The sequence below is a fragment of the Acyrthosiphon pisum genome, chromosome A1 (assembly GCF_005508785.2).
Source record: "Acyrthosiphon pisum isolate AL4f chromosome A1, pea_aphid_22Mar2018_4r6ur, whole genome shotgun sequence".
Lineage (NCBI taxonomy): Eukaryota > Metazoa > Arthropoda > Insecta > Hemiptera > Aphididae > Acyrthosiphon > Acyrthosiphon pisum.
In genome coordinates, this window is record NC_042494.1 from 77,133,289 (window position 1) to 77,158,665 (window position 25,377).

Consider the following 25,377-nt stretch of genomic DNA (forward strand, 5'->3'; position numbering starts at 1 on the left):
AATATTGTAGATGTAAGTACATGCAGTCTGATGCAGATAGTCGACAATTATTTGTATGATGGATGATGGTAAAGTATGATATAAAAATCACTTTTCATTAAAGTTAAAATAGTTTATTTGTACTCATATCGAGTGTTAGGGATGAGTAGAGATAATTAAAATAAGACCTTACAATTCCGTTTGGACATTTTTTTTTTGTTTTTGTTTACATAGGCAGAAACGGAGAATTTAAAATATAATATAATGTCATATATGTATATATTTTTCAATCACTTAAATTTACTAAAAAAAAAAATGGATTTTTTTGCACTAATTATTAGAGTGACGCGTGACCTCTTTCATATCAATAAGCGAGTTAAAAAAATTCTGCGTGGTCGGGATTGTAGGTATGATTTTAACGTTATTTAATAATATCTGGCATGAGGAGATCAGCTTTTGTGACTAATATCATTGTTATCACAGGAATAATAATGAACAATTTTATCGTATAATTATAATTAGCGCAGGTAGGTATAGACACAATATTATTATCTATCGTTTGTTCGCCGTGAACAAACCGTCAGAGCGATGCATTCATATATTATTTTGTAATCGTATCCGGCTTACACAAATGATCCAGTGCTTAACTGTCTACGTACTGTTTTATGACGATGACAGTGGAAAACGTTTCTAGTCGTTGTTCGCACGTTATCGATCACGGACCACAATGACACGCAGGCATCACTGATGATCAGACTAAACAATAATAATAATATAATATCGGACAGTTTGAACTTTTAAGTTTTGTCCAGCGGCCGTTATCTGGTTTTTGAAATCTTGACGAGGGCGCATCATCGTCGCAAGGTAAGCTTTTCCACGTCATTTATATAATATTATAATATAATCGTATATTATTTTAACATGGCCTCGAGAGTATTGGGTACGAGATCGTCTATAAAACAATAAATTATTGTTTTATTCAATGATACCTACGCGGTAACGTCCTTTCGCAATCAGTCTATTATCTCAGATGAATCAAACTCGGGTAAATTAATAACTGTTTCGTTATTGAAATATATAATAATAGTTGACTTGACATTGCATTGCATCGCAATGATGAACACTTGATATATTCTGTCATCCGCGTCGAGTACTCAAGTCTTTACTTTTATTATAAACAATTATTATACATAGGTACAACTTTCTTACAACTGCAATTCATACTAGAATAATAATTTTATTATAATACGTCTTATTGTTGACATAATAATATTTCAATAACACAAACACGGTTACACATTACACGGCGTTAAGAATTGGCAATTTAGGTACACCCGCGTCGTGTAATTCATCGCATGATATTTTATGGGTAGGTATAATAATTTATAATTATGCTATAAACTTATAACTACTGATTATAGAATATAATCATTGGTCATAAATCATAATATTATAGTAATGGACATTACTAATGCATATTACCCATACCGCTTTACTGCTATTCATGTAATTCAATAATGATAATAATAATAATACATTTCTGACTACGATGACAGTATTCCGGGATTTGAGCAAGCTTTTCGCGGGTATAAAACTGTTCGTAAGTACATTTTCTCGGTATTAAGAAGCATTAAAGTGTCAACCCAACACATCTTATTATTTTATGAACATTGAACAATTAAACAGATGAATTTAAAATTTTAATATTTTATTGTTCCTCGCCTTACAATCATTATCAATTATGTAGTTCTCTATACATTTATAATACCTAGTTGATTTGTTAGTTTATTGTATACATTGAATATAAATTCTATGTGTAGTACGAATGTGTCATAAATAAATAAAATGCTTTGGAATAAATAGGTATTAGATATAAATTTGTTTAAATTTGTCTTCATAAATAATATTACAATAATGCATAATTGAGCTGCATTGGCAATGATATCGATTGTGCTTAATATCAAATATGTTACAAACATATTTCATTCATACGATTGCATTTTTATTTTAAGTAGCACATATGCTTTTAAGCATTTAATTCGTTATTGATTAGGTACAATTTGTATGTAATATAATCTATATATATAAAAAGTTCAAAAAAAATAACTCAAAAACCGCTGGAATGATTTCAAAAATTCTTTCAAAATTAGAATGCTATGTTATCATTGAGTGCTGTATGCTTATTAACAAAGGGGAAATTAAAACACGGAGAGGTTTCAAACAGGGGTTTTGAGATTGAAATTGTTGTTTATAAATGGTTGCTATTATAATAATAATTATTGATTGCCATTGGTAAATCGTTAAATAAATTAGTATATATATATATATATATATAACAATAGGTATAATATATGTTCAAGATGATCGATGAAAATGTTTAAGTTTTTTAAGTGACTACTTCTTTTAGCGGGGTATGGATGTTCGTTTTACCCGGGGAAAAAACTTCCATTGCACGTCACCGAACGTTAGAGTCCGCGCAACGAAAACTGGCTGGTGACCGACGTGACTCTAGCGAATATTTCCTATCATTGGTCATTATAGATAATAGAATCTTCTATTATCTATGGTAGTTAACAAAAAAGACATGCCGGTGCTGTAGCGCGGAGTGGGAGTGAAAGGTGAACGGAGAGGCAGAGAGAGAGAATGAGAAACGCACACGCATGCATAATATATTATATCTAATAGTAATAATATATTGTACCTAATAGTAATTAATAAATGATTAGTTATTTATAAATAATAATAATGAATCATCTACGATTTACCTACGATCACAAGCGTTGTGCGTTTGCGTGTTAACCATAGACTAATACATATTACCATATTACTCTATGGTAGTGTTACCGCGGTATATTTTAATCTAGAAATGTATAATCATCAATCGGGCTATGAAAATCGTATCTATGGAGAAGAAAACAATCATTCATCAATAACAAACACGTCGACCCTGACGCTAAAAACAAATACATCTTTGACGCCACATCCCTAGTGTTTTTTTTTGTAGTATAGTGGTTATCGATTCAATATGTTTACATACTTCATAGCCGGTGTGCCCAAATGTCAGGACTTCGGTCACGCCAAGCACGTCGCCGAGAAATTAAGACAAACACTTCCCACTTTCTCGTATAAAGTCATAGTAAAAACTGAAGAAGAATATCGAGTATGTAATTATTATGATAAGTATTCTATTATTTTTGGGGCGAATATAATATATCGCCTCGACGGTATACAATAATATTATTGCCAAATCATATTATTATAATCTAAAAATTATAATGCATTATGTATAGGCATGAGCCATAGACTTATAATATATAGACCGCGCATTACGCTCGTTTCGTTTTACACTTTAAGGGCCAGTTGCACCGTCTCTGATTAAAGTTAACCGGAGTTTAATCGGCCGAATTTGCCCGGTTAACTTTAATCAGAGACGATACAACTGGACCTTAGCCAACATATGTGTGAGAGAGACCACTGAACTGTTATTGTTCAGTGAGACTCAGCGAGAGAGAGACAGACTCTGACATTACAATTTCGAGGAGTTTATAGACAATTTGTACATTACTCCTTGAGATTATAAACATATAAAATTATTATAAAATTGCTTATAATCTCCTAGAAAATGTAATGTCATAGTCTGTCTCTCTCGCACATATGTTGGCTTAAATATATTTCACTAATTATATTATATATTATATATATTTCACTAATACGCGGTCTATATATTATAAGTCTATGGTATGAGCTGTCTAATGAGATAACGCGCCGTGGACCGACCAAAATCGGTTTTTCTGCATATCCCCACGCGGCACCCTGTCATAGGGTATAACCACTAACATAGGGTTTCGATATCAGGGTGACGGGGGGTGGATGCGTAGAATCACCGCGTTCTCTCGCTGGACCAAGTATAGTTATGTTTGATCGGCCTCACTATACTGCCGTCAACTTTAGCTCAAAAGACCTTAAGTTTTGACAAAATTAAAGTTAGCATACGTTGTCTGATTTTGAATCTGAAAAAAATTTAACTCAACAAAAAAATGTCTATATATCGTACGAAACACTTTTTAAAAATTAAATCTTATATTATTTAATATAATTAATTAATTATATCTTCAACGTTTTTAACCGTTAGGATTGGATGAAGAAATTCTGCAACGAACAAAAATGGAGGATCGATAAAAATCCGTTAGTCTGGAAAACTATACTGAACTCGGACGGTTCCTGTCAATTGATCGGTGGCATAAATGAATTTTTTGAACATCTCATAGAATATTACAACGTCGACACGCGTTTGGACAAACGAATAAAAAAACAAATAGCGCTGGATAACGTAGAGGTGAGTTAATGATATTAGATGGGTAATAAAAAAATAGGCTCTGAGTATACCTCGTCATTGGTTAGATACACGATGAAGAGAAGATACATCGTGGTTAGATATTTATATCACTGTGCAGCCTAATGGATGTTTTAAATTTGAATTCAATGATTTATTCATTGCGTAGCAGGTACGAAGGAAAGCGATTCTGAGTGAAGGCCTGTCCACCTATGTCCTGTAATATATCTTATAAGTTTATCTTAATATATATATTTCTTCTGTCTGTGTGTAAGTATTCAAACTCCTCCTAAACGGCTGCACCGATTTTTATGACATTATTTGTGTGTGCTTGAGCGGGAATGGTTTGGATTCACAATTGGACCCGGTAGGCCCAACCCGGTGCTCAAACAGAGATTTTGAGATTTACTATGGACATTTTTGTTTATAAATGGCTGCTATATTGGTTATAGAAGAAATAAGTATTTATTTAATTATTGGTTGCCATTGGTTATTCGGGCAGATCACTGATCAGATACAAGTATGCATCACAATTTTCACAGATTGTCTACCAATGTGGCTGAGTTGCACTTTCAGCAGGTGAATTGTTTACTTTATATACTGTAGCACATTTTCCGCGATGACGATGGATGTGTTGCACTTACTGCAGTAAGTTACACCCAAAAGGAGTTGAATATAACATTGTTTTTAAGAGTTGTCATATTTCACGGGTAACGAAGTGTGCGGGATCAGCTAGTTTTATTATATTATATTTTATACTGCCATTAGTAATTTATTTTTCTGTTAATAATATAATATGTATAGTATATGGCCAAAGGTTTGCCAAAAACAAATCGCAAATATTAAAAATATATAATATAGGTAGTAATTATCATAATATTACTTTAGCCAATACTGACGACTAATGTGAATTCGTTCGGGAACCGTGGTATAAATAGCTTTATCTTAAATCTCAATATTTTTAAATTGTCATCGTATAAAGTAAATAATAATAAACGTAGTTGCAAGTAAAATGTTTCAAGTCGCTGGGAATATTTTTGGAATTACGAAAAATAACTAGAATCATTATCTATTTTTAAATTGTTATGGTTTTTTACTCCAAAACTAAAAATATAAAAATTCCAAAATATTTAGAAAGTTTTATCATATATCTAGAAAGTTATAGTATGCACGCATTAGCTTATTAATTAATTTTGAATTACGAAAAAAACAAAATCGATTTCGTGTAAAAAATCCTGTTTATCCGATTACAAACTTACAACCCCGACCCCCTGGATACGCCTCTGCTCCAAAGTACTAAATAGATTAGATTTAATTCCAGAAGTTGTAGGCTGAAGCATTTATTCTGTTCTAAAAGAGGGCGACAGCTGGTGACAGGACAACAAAAACATTTTTTTTTTTGTAAACATATCATTGCAAAATCAACTTATTCATTTCTCCTCTTAGAGTCTAAAATTTTAGTAATGTTTCCAGAGTTGAAAAATATAATGACTTCGGTTCGTTAATAATTTTACTAAAGTATATATTACTAAATCAATATTGGAGTTATAAATAGTTTTTCTAAAAACGCAATCTGTATATACCTAGGGTTATTTAATTTTTAATTTTGATGTCCTCTGGAGGATATTTGAGAATATTTATTCTCTTATATACTTTTATATGTACTCGCGATTGTTGTTCCAAGTTAATTTCCAAACTTCCTATCGCATGTTTGGTGTTTGGAACTATACATGAGTACTTTTTGCTTATTTTTGGCATATTTTAAATACTGTAAATTGGTCTACATTGATTGTATCGTTTAAACTAGCACCTTACTTCCGTTCCCGATTTTTATTATTATCTATTACGTGATCGTGCTTTGTCGAACCCACAGAGACTGCAATTTATGTTGACCGAGCAAGTACCCGTGTTCCGAGCTCCAGCGACAAGAGTGTGCATAACCGGCGCAGTTTATCCGTCTACCTGTTACCTGGTTTCTGAGCTGTTGCAGTTGAAAGAACTCCAAGCCAAAGGCGGCGGTGGTGTAACGGTGTGCTTACATCATGAAGACTCGAATAAATACGGAGGTATATCGTTGCGATCACACGCACCAAACTACATGTATATTTAAATTAAATCGTCAGTAAATATATTAGGTACTTATATATAGGTAAACGTAATTCAAAAGTATACTTTTTACAAAGACGTAAGTCTTGCACACCCGTGCGATCTGGTGCAACCTCAGGTAATCAAAATAAATTGTCAATTAATAACTACTACCTATACCTAGTTAAAAATATATTTATTTTTAAATCGCGTTTCAAATAATATTATATTAGTATACGTCCGTGTATTGCTTAAAACGTCTTGGATTGGAAAACACCTCACAAACAGTCCAAACTACTTTTTTACTTTGACGTAGATTTTACACACTTATAGGTACTTATTAACTAGTATGGTTTTCTCCTAGTGGAATTTGTGGGTACATTATGTTTTGTGTTTTTCCATTGGTTGTCTGTACGCATATGGTTTTGTGATACAATTTACTCATATAGGTATACATATCTTGTTATGCAGATCTGATAAGAATTAAACACGAAATTTGCGACGCCGAATTTAATATTCGCGGTTGCAGCTCGATAACGGTGGTCAACGGCGAGGAAGAAGGGTTGCTGAACTGCGATTTGTTCATCGTGCTTGGCAGCATGAGAAGGCAAGTCACTATTACACTGAACGAGTCAATGACACACGATCTGAAAGGAACGTTCTCTAAAACGCATTATTCCTTTTATATAGGAATAGGAATGGTAGTTAAATAAAGAAACACCTCAAATGGATTTTATTATGAAAACAACTTTTCCGAATTTTGCATTTAAAAAAAAAATTATTGCCCATATAATTTAACAAATTAAATTGATAATTATTACGTATTAGTAAGATAAATGTGTGAAAACTACACACTATATTAAATTACAGTGGTGGATTTAAGGGAGATCAGAGTGGCCTGCCTCGCCCCCATTAGCCCAGCATCAAAGTTAATAAATTGGGCCGTTTTTAAATATTGGTGGCGTAAAACTTGGAAAAAGACAATGGCCCTACCCCAAAAACAAAATTCTAGATCCAACACTGTAATATATTAGTAGGTATAATATTTGATAGGTAGCTCAATATTATTTTAAAAAACATTATATTATAATATGACCTAGCTCTTATTTTCATAAATATAAATATAAAAAATTAATAAGTTAAATTTATTTTAAAATAGGGAACGGATTTCTATATTTAAATACAAACTTTTTATAGTACAATATAACAGTATAGGTAATTATGTCCTTGTCCTCTATTCTGATGTATAGGGAAGAAAATGAAGAAGAACATCTATGGATGGACCGAAATTACATCGCAATGAAGAGATTGGCTTCAATCCTCAATCGCTACTGTCCCGAGCGCTGCAAGGTGCTGCTGATGGGCATGGATCTATTATGTTTCAACCTAAGCGTTTTGGCTGAAAAAGCCGACAAAGTTTATTTGTACAACATCATTGGTGTAACCGGTCACCACGGTATGGTGACGTTACCAACCATTTCTCGGGTAAATATACCCATAAGCGTGCGCAGACTTTGACCGCAGGGGGGCCCATAAAATTTTTTTAAAGATTCTTGTACTAATGAATACTAGTATAATTAAATATTTAATTGTTTATTTTATAAAGTATTTATTTAATTCAATAGGTATACAAATATAAAAATTAATACAAATAAAATATAAAGGTATTAAAATACATAAAAATAATAATAATACATAATTATAATAAAAATAAATAATAATAGTAATTTGAAACTGAAACAGCATAGTCACACCTAAAAAAAAATAGCATAACTTACACAATATATATATAAGAAAACATTATTCACATAGCTATTTACAACTCCATCCTTCTGTCCACGGGAGTAAGGTTTTTGAATGTATCAATTACATCATCAATTTTTATATTATAAGCAAGTTCTTGCTCAATGAATATAGTAAGCAGACTATCCAATCGACCTTGTGTCATGGTACTGCGTAACTTGATTTTAACAACACTGAGCTTGGAAAATGACCGTTCGCAAGAACAGCTCGTTACTGGTATAACCATAAATGTTTTCAATGTTTTAAAAACATTACAAAATATAGTTTCCCTTCCGTAGTTGGATTGTGTAAGCCAATTTATCCAATCGCCGCATTTGTTCTTCTCGCCTTTCGGTATATTTTCTGTATGTTTAAGAAGATTAATTTCTGTTTTCAACATCTCAGAGTTTAAATCAAATGCTGCGGACAAAACCATAATGTCATTGCTATTTATATTTAAAATTAATAAATTTCCTATGCTTCTAATCATATTTATTGTTTCTTGGTTAAATCTAATATTAATTCCACTAATCATATGATCCAATGTCGAATAGTATACAGAAACCTTCATTTCTTCTTCTTTTGAAGACATATAGTACTGTATACTAATCGAACAGTCAATTTTGGTGGACACTTCTTTTTTTCTGTTGTGGAATTTCTATATCATAATTTTTACACATTTGAACAGTTTTATGATAAATATCTGTGAAATCTTTTTCAGTGTTTCTCATAGAAACAAGGAATTTTTTTAATCACTCAATGATTTCTACAGCCGTTAATAAGTTTATGTCGGATGACTGTAAAAGAGCATTTGTTTTTAATATTGAAGAAAGAATAGGATCTAACATCAACATGGCAAAGATAAATTCAAACGTTTTCATCTGATGAAGAATTCCCTTGCCTTTTGCTCAAACATCTGATTGTTTTGTATTATCAACAATTTCTTCAATTGCAGCTATAATATTGAGGAATAATTTTCTTTTATTGCACTAATGGCTTCTGGGCGGCAAGCCCATCTTGTGGTAGAAATTGATTTTAAAGTTTTTAACTTTGTATTTGTTAAGTTGGCAATTTTTTCCAATACTGCATGCCGAGTACAGCTGCCTTAAATGAAATTATAAATTAGTTGTATGTTACCGAAGAAATCAAAAGTGACTATATTATGTCTCCCAATAGAATCTACTAGAACAAGATTTAGACAATGTCCGTAACAATGAACAAAAAATGAATTGTTATTTTTTTCTTTAAACTTTGCTTGCACTCCTCCAGTACTCCCAGACATCGTTGATGCTCCATCAAGACAAATTGACACCACATTTTCCCATTTAATTCCATATTCTTGAACGACATCACTCATTTTATCAAAAATACTTTGAGCATCAACCGATGTTATTCGTTTTAAACATAAAAATTGTTCAATAGGACAATTTTTGGTTTCATTAAAGTACCGTAAAACAATAGATAATTGCTCATGATGACCAATGTCACTTGTCTCATCAGCTATTGAGAAATTTTTCTATCAGTTATTATATCTTGTAGCTGTTTTCTAATTACTAAATGAATTGATGAAATCAAATTGTTTTGTAAAATGTAAAAATGTTCGCTCTCTAGTATAATATTATAGATATCTATGCATTTATTAAAGAAAAAGGCTGATGCCGCAGGCCCCCCCCCCCGTGCGCATGCCTATGAGTATACCTACATACCAAACGTGATCCTAGTATATATGTACCACTCGTGCAGGAAGTCTAATTGTACACGTTTTTATCGCAGCGCCGCCAAAATATCAAATGTAGCATTATTTTTTTCATTGCATTAAATCTATTCATCCATTTTTTAATTATAAAAAATTAATTAATAGAATAGGATGGTAAAAAAAAATTTATTTTTTTAAATTCTGTTTTAAAATAATTTAATGATCTGCACGCACATGGTCACAACATGGCGAATTGACGGAGTATCTGTTTTATAATGGTATTAACTTTTGCATGACAACCCATTTCGTACAAACATACATACTACTGCAGTACTGCCTTTGTTTCCAGGAAATTGGATTCACAGTAGTAACTGATTGTAGCTATACTGAATCATTATATATATTATCATTACTATATTATTTTTAACTTAATATGATTTAATGATTCGTGATTGTACTAATCTAGTTGGATTCAAATTTTGGTCGAAAGTGTATATTATAATAATATGTATAAGTGATAAAATTGTTTAAATTCAATTTTAATAGCCCATAATCCCCACCACTTGATACACTTATCATGTTATTATATTATTTACCTTGGGTTATATTTTTATCATAACCATATAGCCTATAGGTACATACAATTTTGGGAAAACAAAACCTGTTGAAATGTTTCTAGCGGTATTAATAAATTTATTCAATAATTCGATTTGATGCAAGCTTGTACCTGATCTACCCAAAAATAACCAATGGCAACTATCAATAAATAAAAATACAATTTCCAATATGATCCTCAATGTCTCCGTTTGAGCACCTCTTTAAAATCCTTTCTTAAAAATATAGAAGAACCACTATTCCAAATTTCAAGTTCGTATGTTGAGTATGTAGTTTTTGAAATACAGCGATCAGTGACTCAGTGGTACCTATTTTAGGTATATAATATATATAGATTCCCTTCTCCCTCCCCTCCGAAAAAAAATTAAATATCGGGCGATGTTGTGACACTCAGGGAGGTATTTGGAACACTCTGTGAAAAAAAAATTGGAAAAAATGAATGGTGTAGTCACAAAAGGCTTGTTCTTTTACGTATAAAGGATTAGATTAGCTTAGTTTTTTAATTTTTCAAAAACTTTATACACATTTTTTATTAACAAAAGTTGTACTAAAACCTTCAGCAGACTGTCAGGCGTATAACAGTAAAAAATTTCAGCCAAATTGGTTCAGTAGTTTTCTTGGATAGCGCGGTCGTAAAAAACCCCTTACAATTATTATAAATAATTATCTAAATTATCAGTGTATAATGGATTGTATTAAACTTGAATTCAATGATATAATTTAATTGTATAAGAAAAAAGATTCTGAGTGGAGACGGTTTATCAGTCTGAACTTTTTATATATTTATTATTTATTATAGCATTTAAGTTTATTTTGCTCCCAGACGATGAGATGTATAATTGTTCATTCAAATTTTATCCTTTAATGTGATCGGCAAGTAAATATAAAAATGGTTAATGAAAACGTATTGAAATGTTTCTATTGCTATTAATGATAAATATATTTTCATTAAAAATAACTGACCCCTTGCACTTCGTTACCCGTTAAATGTACCAACTATATATGACTCAAACTTTGTTCAATTTTTTATTTAATCAAAACTTATCTTAACTTTTCTGTTACCCAGAATAAAAATTCTGATTTGCAGCAGTATAAGTATATTATTATCAGGTAGGCAATCTACCTGTGGTAGATCGCGGACCCTGTGCTTTTGTACCCATACGGAAGTGTATGATTTAGCTCCAGAGATCAAAGTTATACCAAGTTTGTCGTTTTTACTTAATTCCACCTACGATGGATTAATATAACCAACTAATACAAAATCCTAACCTAAGCTAACCGTACTAAAATCCGATGAATAAGAAAAAACCAAATTTTATCCTTTTTAAATTAATCTAACTTCTTCTCAGAGGTCTAATCTATACATAAATCAACAAACATGCTCGATTAACCAATAGCAACCATTATAATACACTATTATTATTTTAATCTGCAACAATAAACTAAATTTTTTATTTTATAGTTTATTTTTTTCTGGACAGATGGCGCCACTGCTGTATTTTTGACATCCATATTTCCTACTTTTCTGGTGGATTTTTCTAAACAAAAGTGGTAATATGACCTCCAGCAAACTGTCAAGTAGAACAGTAAAAAATTTCAGCCAAATCGGTTCAGTAGTTTTCTCGGTTAACGCTATCCAAGAAAACCCTTACCATTTTATATAATAGTATAGATATAGATAGCTAGCTTAATAAAACAAGAAATCTATTTTATGGGTACCCTTCTTCACAATGTTCGTGTTATAATTTTATCAATTTTAATACTGTGGACCACAAAACAACATCAAACAATCTTGGAAATTAAACATTAGTACAACACATTTTTTTTTAATACTGAATAAATATCATATTTCAGCACTTATATTTATTGTGGGCAGGCCAAAGAAAGCGTTTTAAAAAAAAGTTGGTGCAAATGTACACCCTGCACCCCCCAAATGACGCCCTTGATGATAACACTCGCCCCTCAATACCTAAATTAATTGTACTACCTAGTACCTACCTATTTATTATTTAGGCGACGGGCATCCGGATCCCGGACCTCCACTGTCCACCGGTTTGGGGTTTCGACGGCTCGGCGAAATATGTCGACTTCAAACACGTGATCTATCATTATGGTGGGTCGGCCACGGACAACCCTGGTTGCGAGGACGCGGCCACTGCGGTCGAAGATTATTCAGCAGATCGAAACAAGCACAAATACTTGCAGAGTGTACTATTGCAGTCGGAGAGTCTGGTGGGCGGCGACGGCGAACACGTTGCAGTGAGCACTAACATCGGTAACTCAATTCTTATACCTATATGGCTATATTATAAAATAATATACTAGCTGATCCCCCGCATTTCATTCCCCGTAAAGATGACAAGTCTTAAAAAAATGTGATTGTTTAACTCCTTTTGGGTGTAACTCGCTGTAAGTGTAACTCAATCACCCTTGTATAGGCAATCCGACTACATAGGATTGCGAACAATGTGTGACGGCATACCAAGTAGGCAATCCACCTGTTTGAGTGGTTCCCGGGATGATTTAGATTCATAATTGTATCCGGTATGTCCAACCCAGGTAGGTGCTCATACAGAGATTTTGATATTTATGATGGACATTGTTGTTTATAAATGGTTGCTATTAGTTATAGGATAATTAATTAGTAGACATTAGTATTTATTATTTCATTGGTCGTCACTCGCCACAGGTATTCGGGTAGATCAGGTGCAAGCTTGCATCAAATCGAATTTTCACACATTGCCTACCAAGGTGACTGAGTCGCACATTGGCCGTGATCCGACGAAGTAGCCACTCTGACTGAATTAAACTTACTGGAGCGAATTATACCCAAAAGGAGTTAACAATCATAATTTTTTTAAAAGTCATAATTTTTACGGGCAACGAAGTGCGCGGGATCAGCTAGTACATAAATACAAGTTTAATTGTTTGCTTTGTATATATAGACTCAAAAACTACCAAAGCTGGGCAGTAACTAGTTAAAAAGTTAAAAGCTAAGTTGAAAGTTACTTTTTTTGATAACTTTTAACTTAACTAGTTAAATAAAAAATAGAATGTAGAAAATAACTTAGTTAGTAACTAAGTTATTTCTTTTTATAAATAATTGTAGTTATCTTAACTTAGTTATTTTGTTAAAATGAAAGTTATTTGTAAAAAGTTGTTTACGAATTTTCCTATTATGATTTATGTGATTAATGAACTGTAAACCGCGACGGAGGTATATCTACCGACGATTGTAGGTATCAGGGGCGGATCTAGGGGGGGGGGGGGTCTGGAGGTCAGCTGACCCACAGTTAATATCTTCCGATCAAATTGGTCTCTTTTCAGATCTTGGGCAGTTGGACACTTGGCCCCTCGGATTTACTTGAAAAATGAATAAAAATTCACATTTTATCAATTCATAATTTATGTATTATTTTTATCGTTTTAGTAGAAAGTTGAGTAAATCATATTTTATTATGTGCGACGTACCATACCCGGTAACTATACCATCATTGCGCTGATAAAATTATATTTTATTTAAAAATAAGTTGTATCGCTAAATAATAATATGGGTCTATTGTATAATATAGTAATAATAACATAGTATACAAAAATACAAAATTGTGTATGCCGATTGCGACGTGCGTTCGTTCACAGAACTAATGAAACTATTTATAAATAATCCGACGTAAATCTATAGCCCGTATGACTAATAAGTCTATGGCTAGGTATGTCTATATCTCGGGTAATACCACAGATATATAATAACATTGTATTATATATCTGTGGTTAATACTAAAACCCGTGACGCGACGGGACCGATTCCATTCCACACGGTGATAAGAAAATCAGTGTTGCCTACACATGCCAAATTGCCAAGCGAAAAAATACTTTCTATCAGGGGCGGACTGGCTATTTTTGGCCTGGGGTGCAAAATTAATATGGGGCCCGTAATTTTTTTTCAAACCTACCTAAATTAGGAAAGAGCCCTTAGTTTTATAAGTAAACATAAAAAAAAAAAATTAAGAATAACATGTTGTTTATTTGTAGAGATGTTGAAATATGTTATTTTATTTTTATTTTGTATAATACCGTATTATACCATTATTATACCGTATACCGACTGTGGTAATCGGGGTCCCGGATCATAAATACAAACGGGGGCCCGGGGTGCTACTTGGTGTATAGCACCCTGGGCCAGTCCGCCCCTGCTTTCTATTAAGACTCATATTATATTTAATATAATATTTAAATATAAAACTATTATATTATTAAATATATAACTTAATTATACATTAAATACATAGGTATATTAACCAAGAATATATAAGCAAAATTAATGTATTCCTGTGAAAACAGTACAGAATTACAGGTTACAGCAAAATATCGAACTGGATGATTTGCAATTAAGTACTTAATGATTTAAAAATTATAAAACGTATATCAAAATATTAAGTATATTAAACTCCATAATTTGGCAACAAAAATTATGAAAAAATATAAAGTATTGGAGAAACGGGACGGGATTCCACTGCTACAGGTGCTGAAATATGGTCCAAATTGTAGACGGGACGAGCTGTAGTTAATTCAAAAATGAACTAAGACTTATGAAACTTACACCACAACTTAAATATATTAAACTCTATCTTTTGGTAAAAAAATTGTGAAAAAATATAAACTATTGCAGAAATGGGACGGGATTCCACCGCCACAGGTGCTGAAATAGGGTCCAAATTGTAGACGGGACGAGCTGTAGTTAATTCAAAAATTAATTAAAACTTATGATACTTACACGTCAACTTAAGTATATTAAACCCTATCTTTAGGTAAAAAAATTACGAAAAAATATTAAGTATTGGAGAAACAGGACATGATTCCACCGCCACAGGTGCTGAAATATAGTCAAAATTGTAGACGGGACGAGCTGTAGTTAATTCAAAAATTAATTAAAACGCATGAAACTTACACCACAACTTAAGTATATTAATCCCTATCTTTAGGTAAAAAAAATTGTGAAAAAATATAAACTATTACAGAAATGGGACAGGATTTCACCACCACACGTGCGCGTAAATAGGTCAATATGTAGACGGGACGATCTGCAGCTATAATTTGTCATTCATATTATCTTTCATTTTGTATATTTTACTATCTAAGCAATTTAATAAAATAAATATATAATTATTTATAATTTCATTGCTTTATTACTATGCATATATGAATATTATTAATTGTATTCATCGATATGAATATCTATAAAAGCCAATCCCTAGAGATATCAACTCTGACCATCTTCGTTTGACTTACGTGCTTCGTGACAGATACTTGAGTATACTTTTTTTTTATTTAACTTTTTTATAATTTTTTTTTTATTCTGTGTTAATACGATAATATTTTGTATGTATACATTGAGCAACAACCGACTCTCATTACAATTGTCAATTTGTATTAACTAAGGTAAGAAAATATTTTTTAATATTTTATTACGCTATTGTTGGAGAGTCATTTTTACAGTTTTTCATTTTGAATTAAGTTGTGCGATGAATGTAGACATTTTAGTCCAAGGCTGGTCAAGTTTATTTTTTTTTTTTAATTTGTTAGTTAATTTTATTAGAAAATAAAAGTAACTTTTCTTAGTTAAAAATCAGTTACTTTTTTTTCGTATACAATTAATGATTATGCATATAATTATTTTTAAAGCTAACAAATAACATAATTATTCAAAAAAATTCTTATAATTTTTAAGTAAATACACTGCTGTATTGAAAACACGTCTGTCATCACCTTTTAGGTCAGTAAAAATGCTTAGATTTTCTTCAACAGTATCTTTTCTGATAGAAAAGTGAATCGAGTTGTGCTTGGGGGGGGGGGGGGGGCGTCAAAAGTAAAAATTTCTCAGTAGTTTTCAAAAGCGCCGTGAAAAACAAAAGAATAATTAAAATTCAATAAATATTTCTTATAATCATTTATATATGTCGAAAACTGAATATATTTTTAATTGAAATGGTTGTCATTCCATGGTAACAGATTTATATATTACTATTATAATATTAGTAGAGATAAGAAACATAAAAAAATTTAAAAAAAAAATCAAATCTTATCTTAAAATAAAGTACTTATGAACACAATTAGGAACAATGATTACATTTATGATTTGCTTTCTTAATTTTATTATGAACATAATAATTTTTATGTAAACACATGCAGTCTTAACGATTAGGATTTACGTCGGGTTTCAAGTATTCGATGAAGCTGTCTCCAGTTTTTTTTGTGTTGTTATATCCAACAGTTAATATAACTGTGCCAGACCGCGCAACTTTATTATATTATTTATATTTAGATATAAATATATATAAGAAGTGGAAAATCTTAAATTAATCATTGTAAACGGGTTTTTACTTTGAATTACCTATATATATATATATAATATTCAACTGAAGCAAAACTGAAAACTATAAAAAGATAGATTTATAACTTAAGATCAAGCGAAGGCGGTTGATAGAGACATATTAGGTATATATATTATAAATAGCTGGTTACCTTTATACTATAGAATGCTATAATAACGAGACGATAAACGGTATGCATAAGGTATATAATAAAATTATTCAATCGTGTTCCACAGTTTCACTTTGCTCGTTTTCTCCCCAGAATCAAATACTAACGAGGTGTGTCACCTGTGTAGTTTGCCCGAAATACGCGTGGCCGTGCGAATGATATCGGAATGGTTCAAAAACGATGGTCGTATAACCCTAAGCGCCGCAGTTTTTTCAGACGGTAATTACCTATTTTTTGTATATTATAATATTATACGTCATATAAATTACATATTATTATGTATATTGGTTATACGCGCTTTATTTTGAAATTCAAAAACTGTGCAATATTATTCGATGTGAAAAAAAGTCGACCGGCGTGTTCATCGCAATGATGATATTAAATTATATTAAAAATTGATTGACATTATGAATAATTATGATACTCGTTTAGAAAATGTATAGGGCTGATAAAATATCGCATTGTTTCCTCTTTATTATCTGCAATATTTGTCATCTATTAATCATTTAATCATAATAACAGAGACTGTCCCGGGCTTCGCGCATTTATACATTTTGGACCTCGCATTATAAAAATTCTAATATATTTTAGGCCTCACCTAAAACAATTTACCCCAGATTTTACTCTCCATTTTTTGGTCAGCTCTGAACTATAATCATATTATACGCTCGCACTATTCTCTAGAGGACATCATCGTATCAGTATTTTTAGTAAGTTTTCTCTATTTGTCTTACAAAATATATAACCCACAAAACAAATCAAATTTTACGTCCTCATAACATATTATTTTGATTAATAAAATTAGAATAATTATAGATTTTCAAATCGAGTTATTATTAAATAGGGTTAACAATCTGCAGTCAGTGGCGTAGAAAGACTCGTTAGCGCCCCTGGCAAACCTAGGAAAATGTGCCTTTTTAGCGATTAAAAAATTGACGAAAATACGGAATGATATTTTTTAACATTTATTTTTTATATATATATTTAGGTAATTCAAAATTATTTAACTATCAGCTATTATGACAATATGTAAATTTCGAATTTTGGATTTTTTTGGATTTTTTTTTAATTTTTAATGTTTAAAATATAAAATATATGCTTATTTCTTTTTAAATTTTTATTTTTGAAGTAGTTCAGTGGATCGAACAAATAGATTTATAACCTATTATATTTGTGAAAAAAAAAAATGTTTATATTGTATTTTATATTAAACAAAATAAATAATTTCATATTAAATAATAAGCCCCCCAATCTTTGATGTAGCCCCCCTCCAAAAAAAAAAAATTGAACATACAATTTTAAAATGCTATATTGCAATGGTCTGCTTGCCTTTAATATATTCAGCCCCCAACTCAAAAGTTTAAATTGCGCCTATGCAGGCCACTTTATTAAAATTGTGTTCTTAAACTCCAATACATTTTGCTTGACTACCTATTTAAAATTTATGAAATTTCAAAATTATTATTAAAATATCTTAAAATGTGGACTCGAACTCAAGTAGACTACGGATTGTAATCAGTTTTCGAAAGTCTTATCGCGTTATCAGGTTTACCGGTAGGATTGACAAAAAGTACATTCAAATGAGTATACTTTGTTTAACGCGTTCATGTGCGCAACCGAAGCGGTGACTATTGTTCAGGCGCGTATTTCTTTTACACACATTCACACACACTATTAATACACACGTCGCATACATTTATTAGACCTGCAATTTGGAAATTGCTTTTTTTGACCTCTTTGAAAAACTGTCCAATTGCAATCCCCTTTACACCACCCCTTTATTATACAAACTATCAAGGTCATAGTCTGGAACTTAATATTGATGCCTATAATATGGAAGATTATTTTTTTTTTAGCACCCTAAACTTAATCATCGAAATTTTTTAAATCGTGCTGAGTAGCTGAGTATACTTTCAACAAATTTGATGGGAATATCACTGGATAGTGATATTACTCAATATAATGAGTATCGGGCCCTGGGCACAGCGTGAGCACTGCCCAAACATAGTTTTACATAAGTAATTCATCATCGTAAAGCTATTAGCCAATTTATTCCTATCTTCTTATACCACTCAGTATCTAAATGTTTCACAATTTTTATAGGAACATTTGGCCTACCGTTTGGTATGTTTTTATCTCAACCAGTTCTCATGGAAAACGGTGAATGGAAACCCAATTTTGACTTCCCACCTCCAGATGAAACAGTCATAATTGACATGCTGTCCAAAGTATCAGAAATTGCATTCGAATATAACCTTGGGCATAGGTTTAATATGAACCCAAAAGAAATGCCATCAGAAATTAGTGAATAACTTTTTAAAGAAATTATAACTAAATTAGTTGTAAGCATCTTAACATGTATTCTAACACCAGGATATAAATGTATAATTTCGTATATTGTATATTTTGTATAAAGATTATATATTATAATATGTACATTACTTATTATTTTACTATAAATACGCACAAATAATTAAGGAATATTTAAAAAAAATAAAAATATTTAAGTACATGCAAAATTGAATTATTTATATTGAACCTTCAATAATGTTAAAATCCAAAATAATTTTAAGGTACTTCCATGAAGTGGCATATCCAGGGGAGATTGTAACCTCTCCGAAAATTGTTATAATAAAAAAATAGTTCATTGAATAAATCATTTTCAGCTAAAATTTGTTAAAAATTAGTTTTCATCTCACAAAAAAAAAAAAAATTCTGCATTCGCCACAGCTTCCTTGTAATATAAATAAAAACTATCAAAACACATAATATATATTTTTAATAATTATAAATTAAATCCCGAATTTATTTTTAATAATAAATTAAAAGTATAAAATTATAAGTATCAGATCTTAACTAGGGGTTAGGTGAAATATGATTATTTTATCCAAATTAAATATAATGTTAAAATTATAAGCCATAAATTTGTATCATAGATCAGTCAAAATTAATTTGATGTACTGAACATGCTCAAGTTTCAACAGGCATAAATTAAAAGGCATCATTTTGTATGTTACTTATGTATGGCTGAAATTTAAATAATATTGTACATTAATTGTACTCAATATTTTTAAATAATATAATTTAATTATACATTAAAAAAAAAATACTTATTAATTAAACGATAATTATAGTTTATAGGTTAAGATACACCTTAATGTTAAATTGGAAATTAAATTTATATATTATCATTTAAAGTGGAGTTACTTGGAATGATCATAAGAATAAAATAGTTTTGAATAATGGCATCATGGAATCAAGAAATATATTTTTCAAAACAGTCATTTGAAAAATTTGTAAACAGTTAATATTGAGGTAATACTAAGGCGTTTGTTGTTGTATTTGAGCTTGCATCTTGGCAATGACGTCTTGCATACGTTTAAGTTCAGCCTCTTTTTCCTGCAAAATTCTATCTTTTTCTGAGCCAGAATTTTTCTCATGTTCAGGTAGTGATCTATACAGATTTAGAATAATGTAATAATATGCTCTACTTATAACAAATAACTATGTAATAATAATAGTCATACGTAGTTCTTTTAGGCACAGGTACTCCTTTTGCTAGACGCTCTGATCGATAGTTTTCATAATGTACTTCTTGTGTTACTTCTTGTAGATCTTGCATGTGTGTGCTGAAAGCACGAATAAATTAATATATATAAATAATGTGTTATCACTTGAACACTATTAATTTATATCAGTTAATTTACATAAGCATAGTACGCAGTTTGATGAAGTCACAATGTTCAGGATTTTCGACTTCAACAACACCCCAAGGATAGAACCGCCCTCGGACTTTTTTACCACGCACTTCTAATAATTGATTTGCACCACAGACAGCAAATGGTACAGCTTCTTTTAGTTGCTTAACCTGTGGTATGCACAATAGTTGAGTAATTATTTTAGTTATTTAAATTTTAAATTTTTTTTAAATAATTAAATAAATACTAATTAAAAACCTGTTCTTTATAGTCTTCATCTTCGTCACTGTCACAATCTGGTAGAGGGTAAATCTTTATGCCATTAGCATTAATTTCTTCGAGTATCTATAAGAACATGATACATTTAATTAATTTTTATAATACTACAAAATCTAAAATACATTTTTTCATCAATACAAATACCTCTAAATATTATAATTTATAAACGGGGCTCATAAGTTCATGCACTAAAAAACAATTCAATGCATATGCAAGATGCAATTATCATCTTAAAAATGCTCAAATATGCAGTAAAAAACTTAAAATTCATTTTAATTCACTTCAATTTAGTAAAATAAATTGTCCATTAATTTGTAATTTATAAACAAAACTTAATTTTGAATGAATAAATAATTTTTTTTTGTTAATGCGTTTGTTTATAATTGTTATATTGGGCTGGCAAGTGGAATATTATTTTTTAATCATTTCACCATCCATGCATTGATTATAATTTAAACATTTTCAAAAATGTTGTTTTAGCTAAATATTAAAACATTGGTATCTCTTACATTAAAAATATGTTAACAATATCATTTAAATTTTTAACGTTTTTAATTCAAAAGATGCATGATTATGCCAAAAACCTTTAAATGTGCAATTATATATTGTAAAATAAAATCACATATAATGAACCTTGTCATCTAGAAGACAATATCTGTTACTTAGCATTTAGTTGGCAAGATTGATGTGCAAATGCATGAACATATGATCCTTCTTTATAATTTATTATAGTGAAACCTCTATTTACAAACACCTCCCTCTAGAAAAAAATCACAAAATATGTTTTAAACATACAATAATTATACTATCAGTAAAATATTTTTACATTTGACTTTTCATCTGGCATTTGCTTAACTTTGATACTCGCTCTAGCGAATATTTTAGTAACTATTTAAACGAGGTAACCATGGACGTCTGGACATTGCACATTTTTACATAATTGAAAATTAAAAAGTACTGTCAATTATTATCAAACAACATACATCATTATTAATATAGTAATTTCGTACCTATAAATTTTTCTTTAAGTTAAAGGAATTGTCATTATGCCCTGTTGATACCTATTTAAAAACTATAAAATATTTTAAATTTCAAAATGCAAATCAGTAAATTATTATAATTCGTCGTTGGGAAAGTAACAAGTCGTATCTCAAGAAAAATCAATTTTGCGATTTATACATAAAAAAATAACACATGATTTGATATTAATATTAATAATTATAATAACAATCTTCAAGGAGATTAAAGACTTAATTGTAATTTTGCCGTAACTTGATTACATGTTATTAGTGTTCATGATTTTGTCTCTCCTGAACATATTACATTTTTGAGATACGACTTATTATGTTGTATTTTAATGAATATAAGAGTAGTCCTTTAATGGTTTAGGATATGTTTACAAGACTGACTTACACCAGCTACATGAACACAGAGCCAAGTGCCAACCATTTAGGATATAATCCATTTAATATTACTTTGAAGGTTTAAAATTCCATGAAATTTATAAGGATTTATGTAGATTCTGAATACATAGGTGTGACATAGAAAATAAATTAATAGAAGCATCATTTTTGGTAATATGACAAATATATTTGAAGGACGAATAAATGGACGCAAGGCAGAGGTAGACCAAGGAAAGCATATATAGAAGAAATTATAAGACAAGCTGACTGTAATCGATACATAGACATGAAAAGACTGGCTTTTAACAGGGAAGAATGGAGAAATAGATTTGCAACGACAAGGCAAGTCAAGAGAAGAAGAAGATCTATAGACAATAAATAACATGTTTGCAATCGACCATGTTTCTTGTAGTTGGCATTCTGTTACAGAACAGACAAATTTAATTTAAATGAATTCCACAATGTTAAAATTTGACATTTAAATGTTATATCATAACATTTCAATTATATCCAGATTTGTACACACTCATAAATTATAATAATTATTAGATCAATATTTCTTATCATCACTAATATAAAAGATGGGCAATAAATATTTATTGTTTCTGCTATTATCATTAAATTATTTCAAAACTATTTAAGAATTATGTATCAAGAATATTTTAATTGTTTGCCGATTTCGGTATATTTTTTGTAATATTATAAATTAATATGGTGTATTATTTTTAATTAAATATACAAGTGAATACATTAGGTTTAATAATATGTATAATGCATATAATATTCTTGATATAAAGGCATTATAATTTAAAATATTAAATAATACTTAAAACTTTTCCATAATGTACCGCTATCCATATATGTCGCTAACAACAGTTACCTCGTTTGATAATAGACCACGCCCATCATTGAAATACCAGTAGAAAGAACTTCTAAATAATATACATTTGTACTACCCACAGTGAATTCCCATCATATAGAGATTTCATTGTATTATATTTACATAAGATTTAACTATTAAAAAATTAATATTTTTTTTAATTACTCTTTTTTTTAATTTCTGTATTTCTTTTTTAGTAAGAACATCTGATTTGGCTATGACAGGAACAATATTCACTTTATTATGTAGTTTTTTCATTAGTTCAATATCCAGTGGCTTTAATCTAATAAAATAAATATGTGTATATCCAATATGCTATTATTTTAAGAATAAGCAAGCTTTTTGATCTTAACATTCTTTGTTAAGGTTAATTTATCAATTTTATTTAACTTACCCATGTCCAAATGGAGAAACAAAATAAAAACAACAATGAACACGATTATCAATAATATGTCGTCTGTTTAATCCACTTTCATCTTTTAAAAACCGTTCATACTGCTCATCAATATATTGAATAATAGCTCGAAAACTATAAATTATAATTTTTAAAAACAGGTAATAAAACTTAGGTATTAGTGAAAAGTTTTTTTTTAAGAAATACCTATCAGAGTTATCTATGGCATCCCCAAATCCAGGAGTATCGACTACAGTAAGTCGTAATTTCACACCGCGCTCTTCAATTTCTACCGTTGATGCGTCCAATTTTACAGTCTGCTTGGTTTTTGCTAATTGAATCAAAAATAAATACATACACAAAATATTAGTTAAATATTTGATACACACCAATGGCATCTGGAATAGTGCGTTCGGGATATAAATCCGTTAAGAAGAGGCTATTGACGAGCGTAGACTTTCCGAGACCCGACTCCCCGACCACCATAAGCGTGAATTCAAAGCCTTTTTTCACGGACTTACGGTGTACTTGATTTGGTAGATTGGCAAAACCAACGAATCCAGGTGACTCCACATTGTTAAACTATTGTTGGAAAATCAAAACGAATTTAATAAATAAACCACACTAGACGTATCAATTCGCATTTGAAAATCAAAGCAAATAATTTTTATGGGGGGTGTCACGATATATAAAACAGGAAAAGAACCTGCACTTACTGAACTTACTGTTTTAATCGAATCGCTGGACATTATTGCTATCGTAGACACCTGACTTTAGTGTAAATCACGAAAATGGTCACAAACTAGCAGCTACTAAACACCGAACAATTCACAATCAACTCTACACTTCTTTATTTGATTGTTCTAATGAGAGAGAGAGACGTCGGCGTCCAACACTTTCGAGAATATAAATAATAACAACAACGATAATAATATAAATGTTGATAAATAATTATTGATAACACCATATCATTATTGTTTAAAAATTAAAACATTATGTTAAATTATTTTATTATTATTCGGCCTAAAAAGTATAATATACTATATAAGCCTATGCGTATGATTTAAATTTTTAATATGTTACACCAAATAAATGGTAATAAATAATATAAATGTTTATTACAATAAAATGTCGAACTAAAATCGTGGAATAGGCACAGATTACGGTTCACAGGGACTGGAGACAGCCATAGCGCGTCTTTTCATTCGGTATTTTAATAACATTGTTTGTGTCAAAATGTTTGCAGCCTGCAGACCATTTTAAAACCATTACCAGGCCACAACAACATACTCGGCAGTGTTGGGTAAAATGCTTTTAAAAAGTAATGAAATTACGTTACTCGTTACTTCAAATATTTTTATTTAAATGATTAAATCACATTTGCGTTACCTACCATTATTTTTATCATGTTACATTACTTTTTCATTAATAAAATAGTGCGTTACAACTTACAAATAACGTTATTTTTTTTTAACCATATTCAATTCATATGATTCAGTTATTATGTACATATTTTACAACCATAGGACCTATTGACAATATACCTATTGGCTATTACAGTATTATGTTCAAATGTACAATCATCTCAGCTATATCTATATGCCTATTATATGCCTATATTGTCATAAATCATAATTAATTTTATTTTTAAACCGAACTCATTTCTTTCTCCTAATAAAGTGATAACATTTAT

The 25,377-nt window shown here is 30.3% G+C and overlaps 2 protein-coding genes across 6 annotated transcripts; one reads left to right on the top strand and one right to left on the bottom strand.

Moving 5' to 3' along the window:
- Nucleotides 1-253: 253 nt before the first annotated feature.
- On the top strand, nucleotides 254-19,371 carry LOC100168505 (putative malate dehydrogenase 1B). Of its 4 annotated transcripts, none has more exons than XM_008183071.3 (8): nucleotides 254-843; nucleotides 4,112-4,315; nucleotides 6,186-6,378; nucleotides 6,869-7,004; nucleotides 7,648-7,882; nucleotides 12,504-12,765; nucleotides 17,124-17,249; nucleotides 19,134-19,371. In XM_008183071.3, exons 2-8 carry the CDS (start codon nucleotides 4,118-4,120, stop codon nucleotides 19,340-19,342), a joined length of 1,359 nt encoding a protein of 452 aa, XP_008181293.1. In that variant the 5' UTR covers nucleotides 254-843; nucleotides 4,112-4,117; the 3' UTR covers nucleotides 19,343-19,371. The 4 variants fall into 4 exon arrangements, with proteins under 4 accessions (XP_008181293.1, XP_001945779.2, XP_008181292.1 ...); XM_001945744.5 differs by lacking the exon at nucleotides 254-843 and adding an exon at nucleotides 2,324-3,139; XM_008183070.3 differs by lacking the exons at nucleotides 254-843; nucleotides 17,124-17,249 and adding an exon at nucleotides 2,325-3,139.
- A 36-nt stretch (nucleotides 19,372-19,407) lies between these two features.
- On the bottom strand, nucleotides 19,408-24,644 carry LOC100165753 (septin-1). 2 transcript variants are annotated; one of them, XM_001949066.4, is made up of 9 exons: nucleotides 24,410-24,644; nucleotides 24,074-24,266; nucleotides 23,892-24,015; nucleotides 23,685-23,819; nucleotides 23,456-23,573; nucleotides 20,987-21,073; nucleotides 20,738-20,898; nucleotides 20,558-20,659; nucleotides 19,408-20,484 (listed from the first exon to the last, which is right to left on the bottom strand). In XM_001949066.4, the coding sequence occupies exons 1-9, from the start codon at nucleotides 24,431-24,433 to the stop codon at nucleotides 20,352-20,354; spliced, it is 1,077 nt and encodes a 358-aa protein (XP_001949101.2). In that variant the 5' UTR covers nucleotides 24,434-24,644; the 3' UTR covers nucleotides 19,408-20,351. The 2 variants fall into 2 exon arrangements, with proteins under 2 accessions (XP_001949101.2, XP_008181294.1); XM_008183072.2 differs by having other exon boundaries at nucleotides 24,401-24,596.
- Between the last annotated feature and the right edge of the window lie 733 nt (nucleotides 24,645-25,377).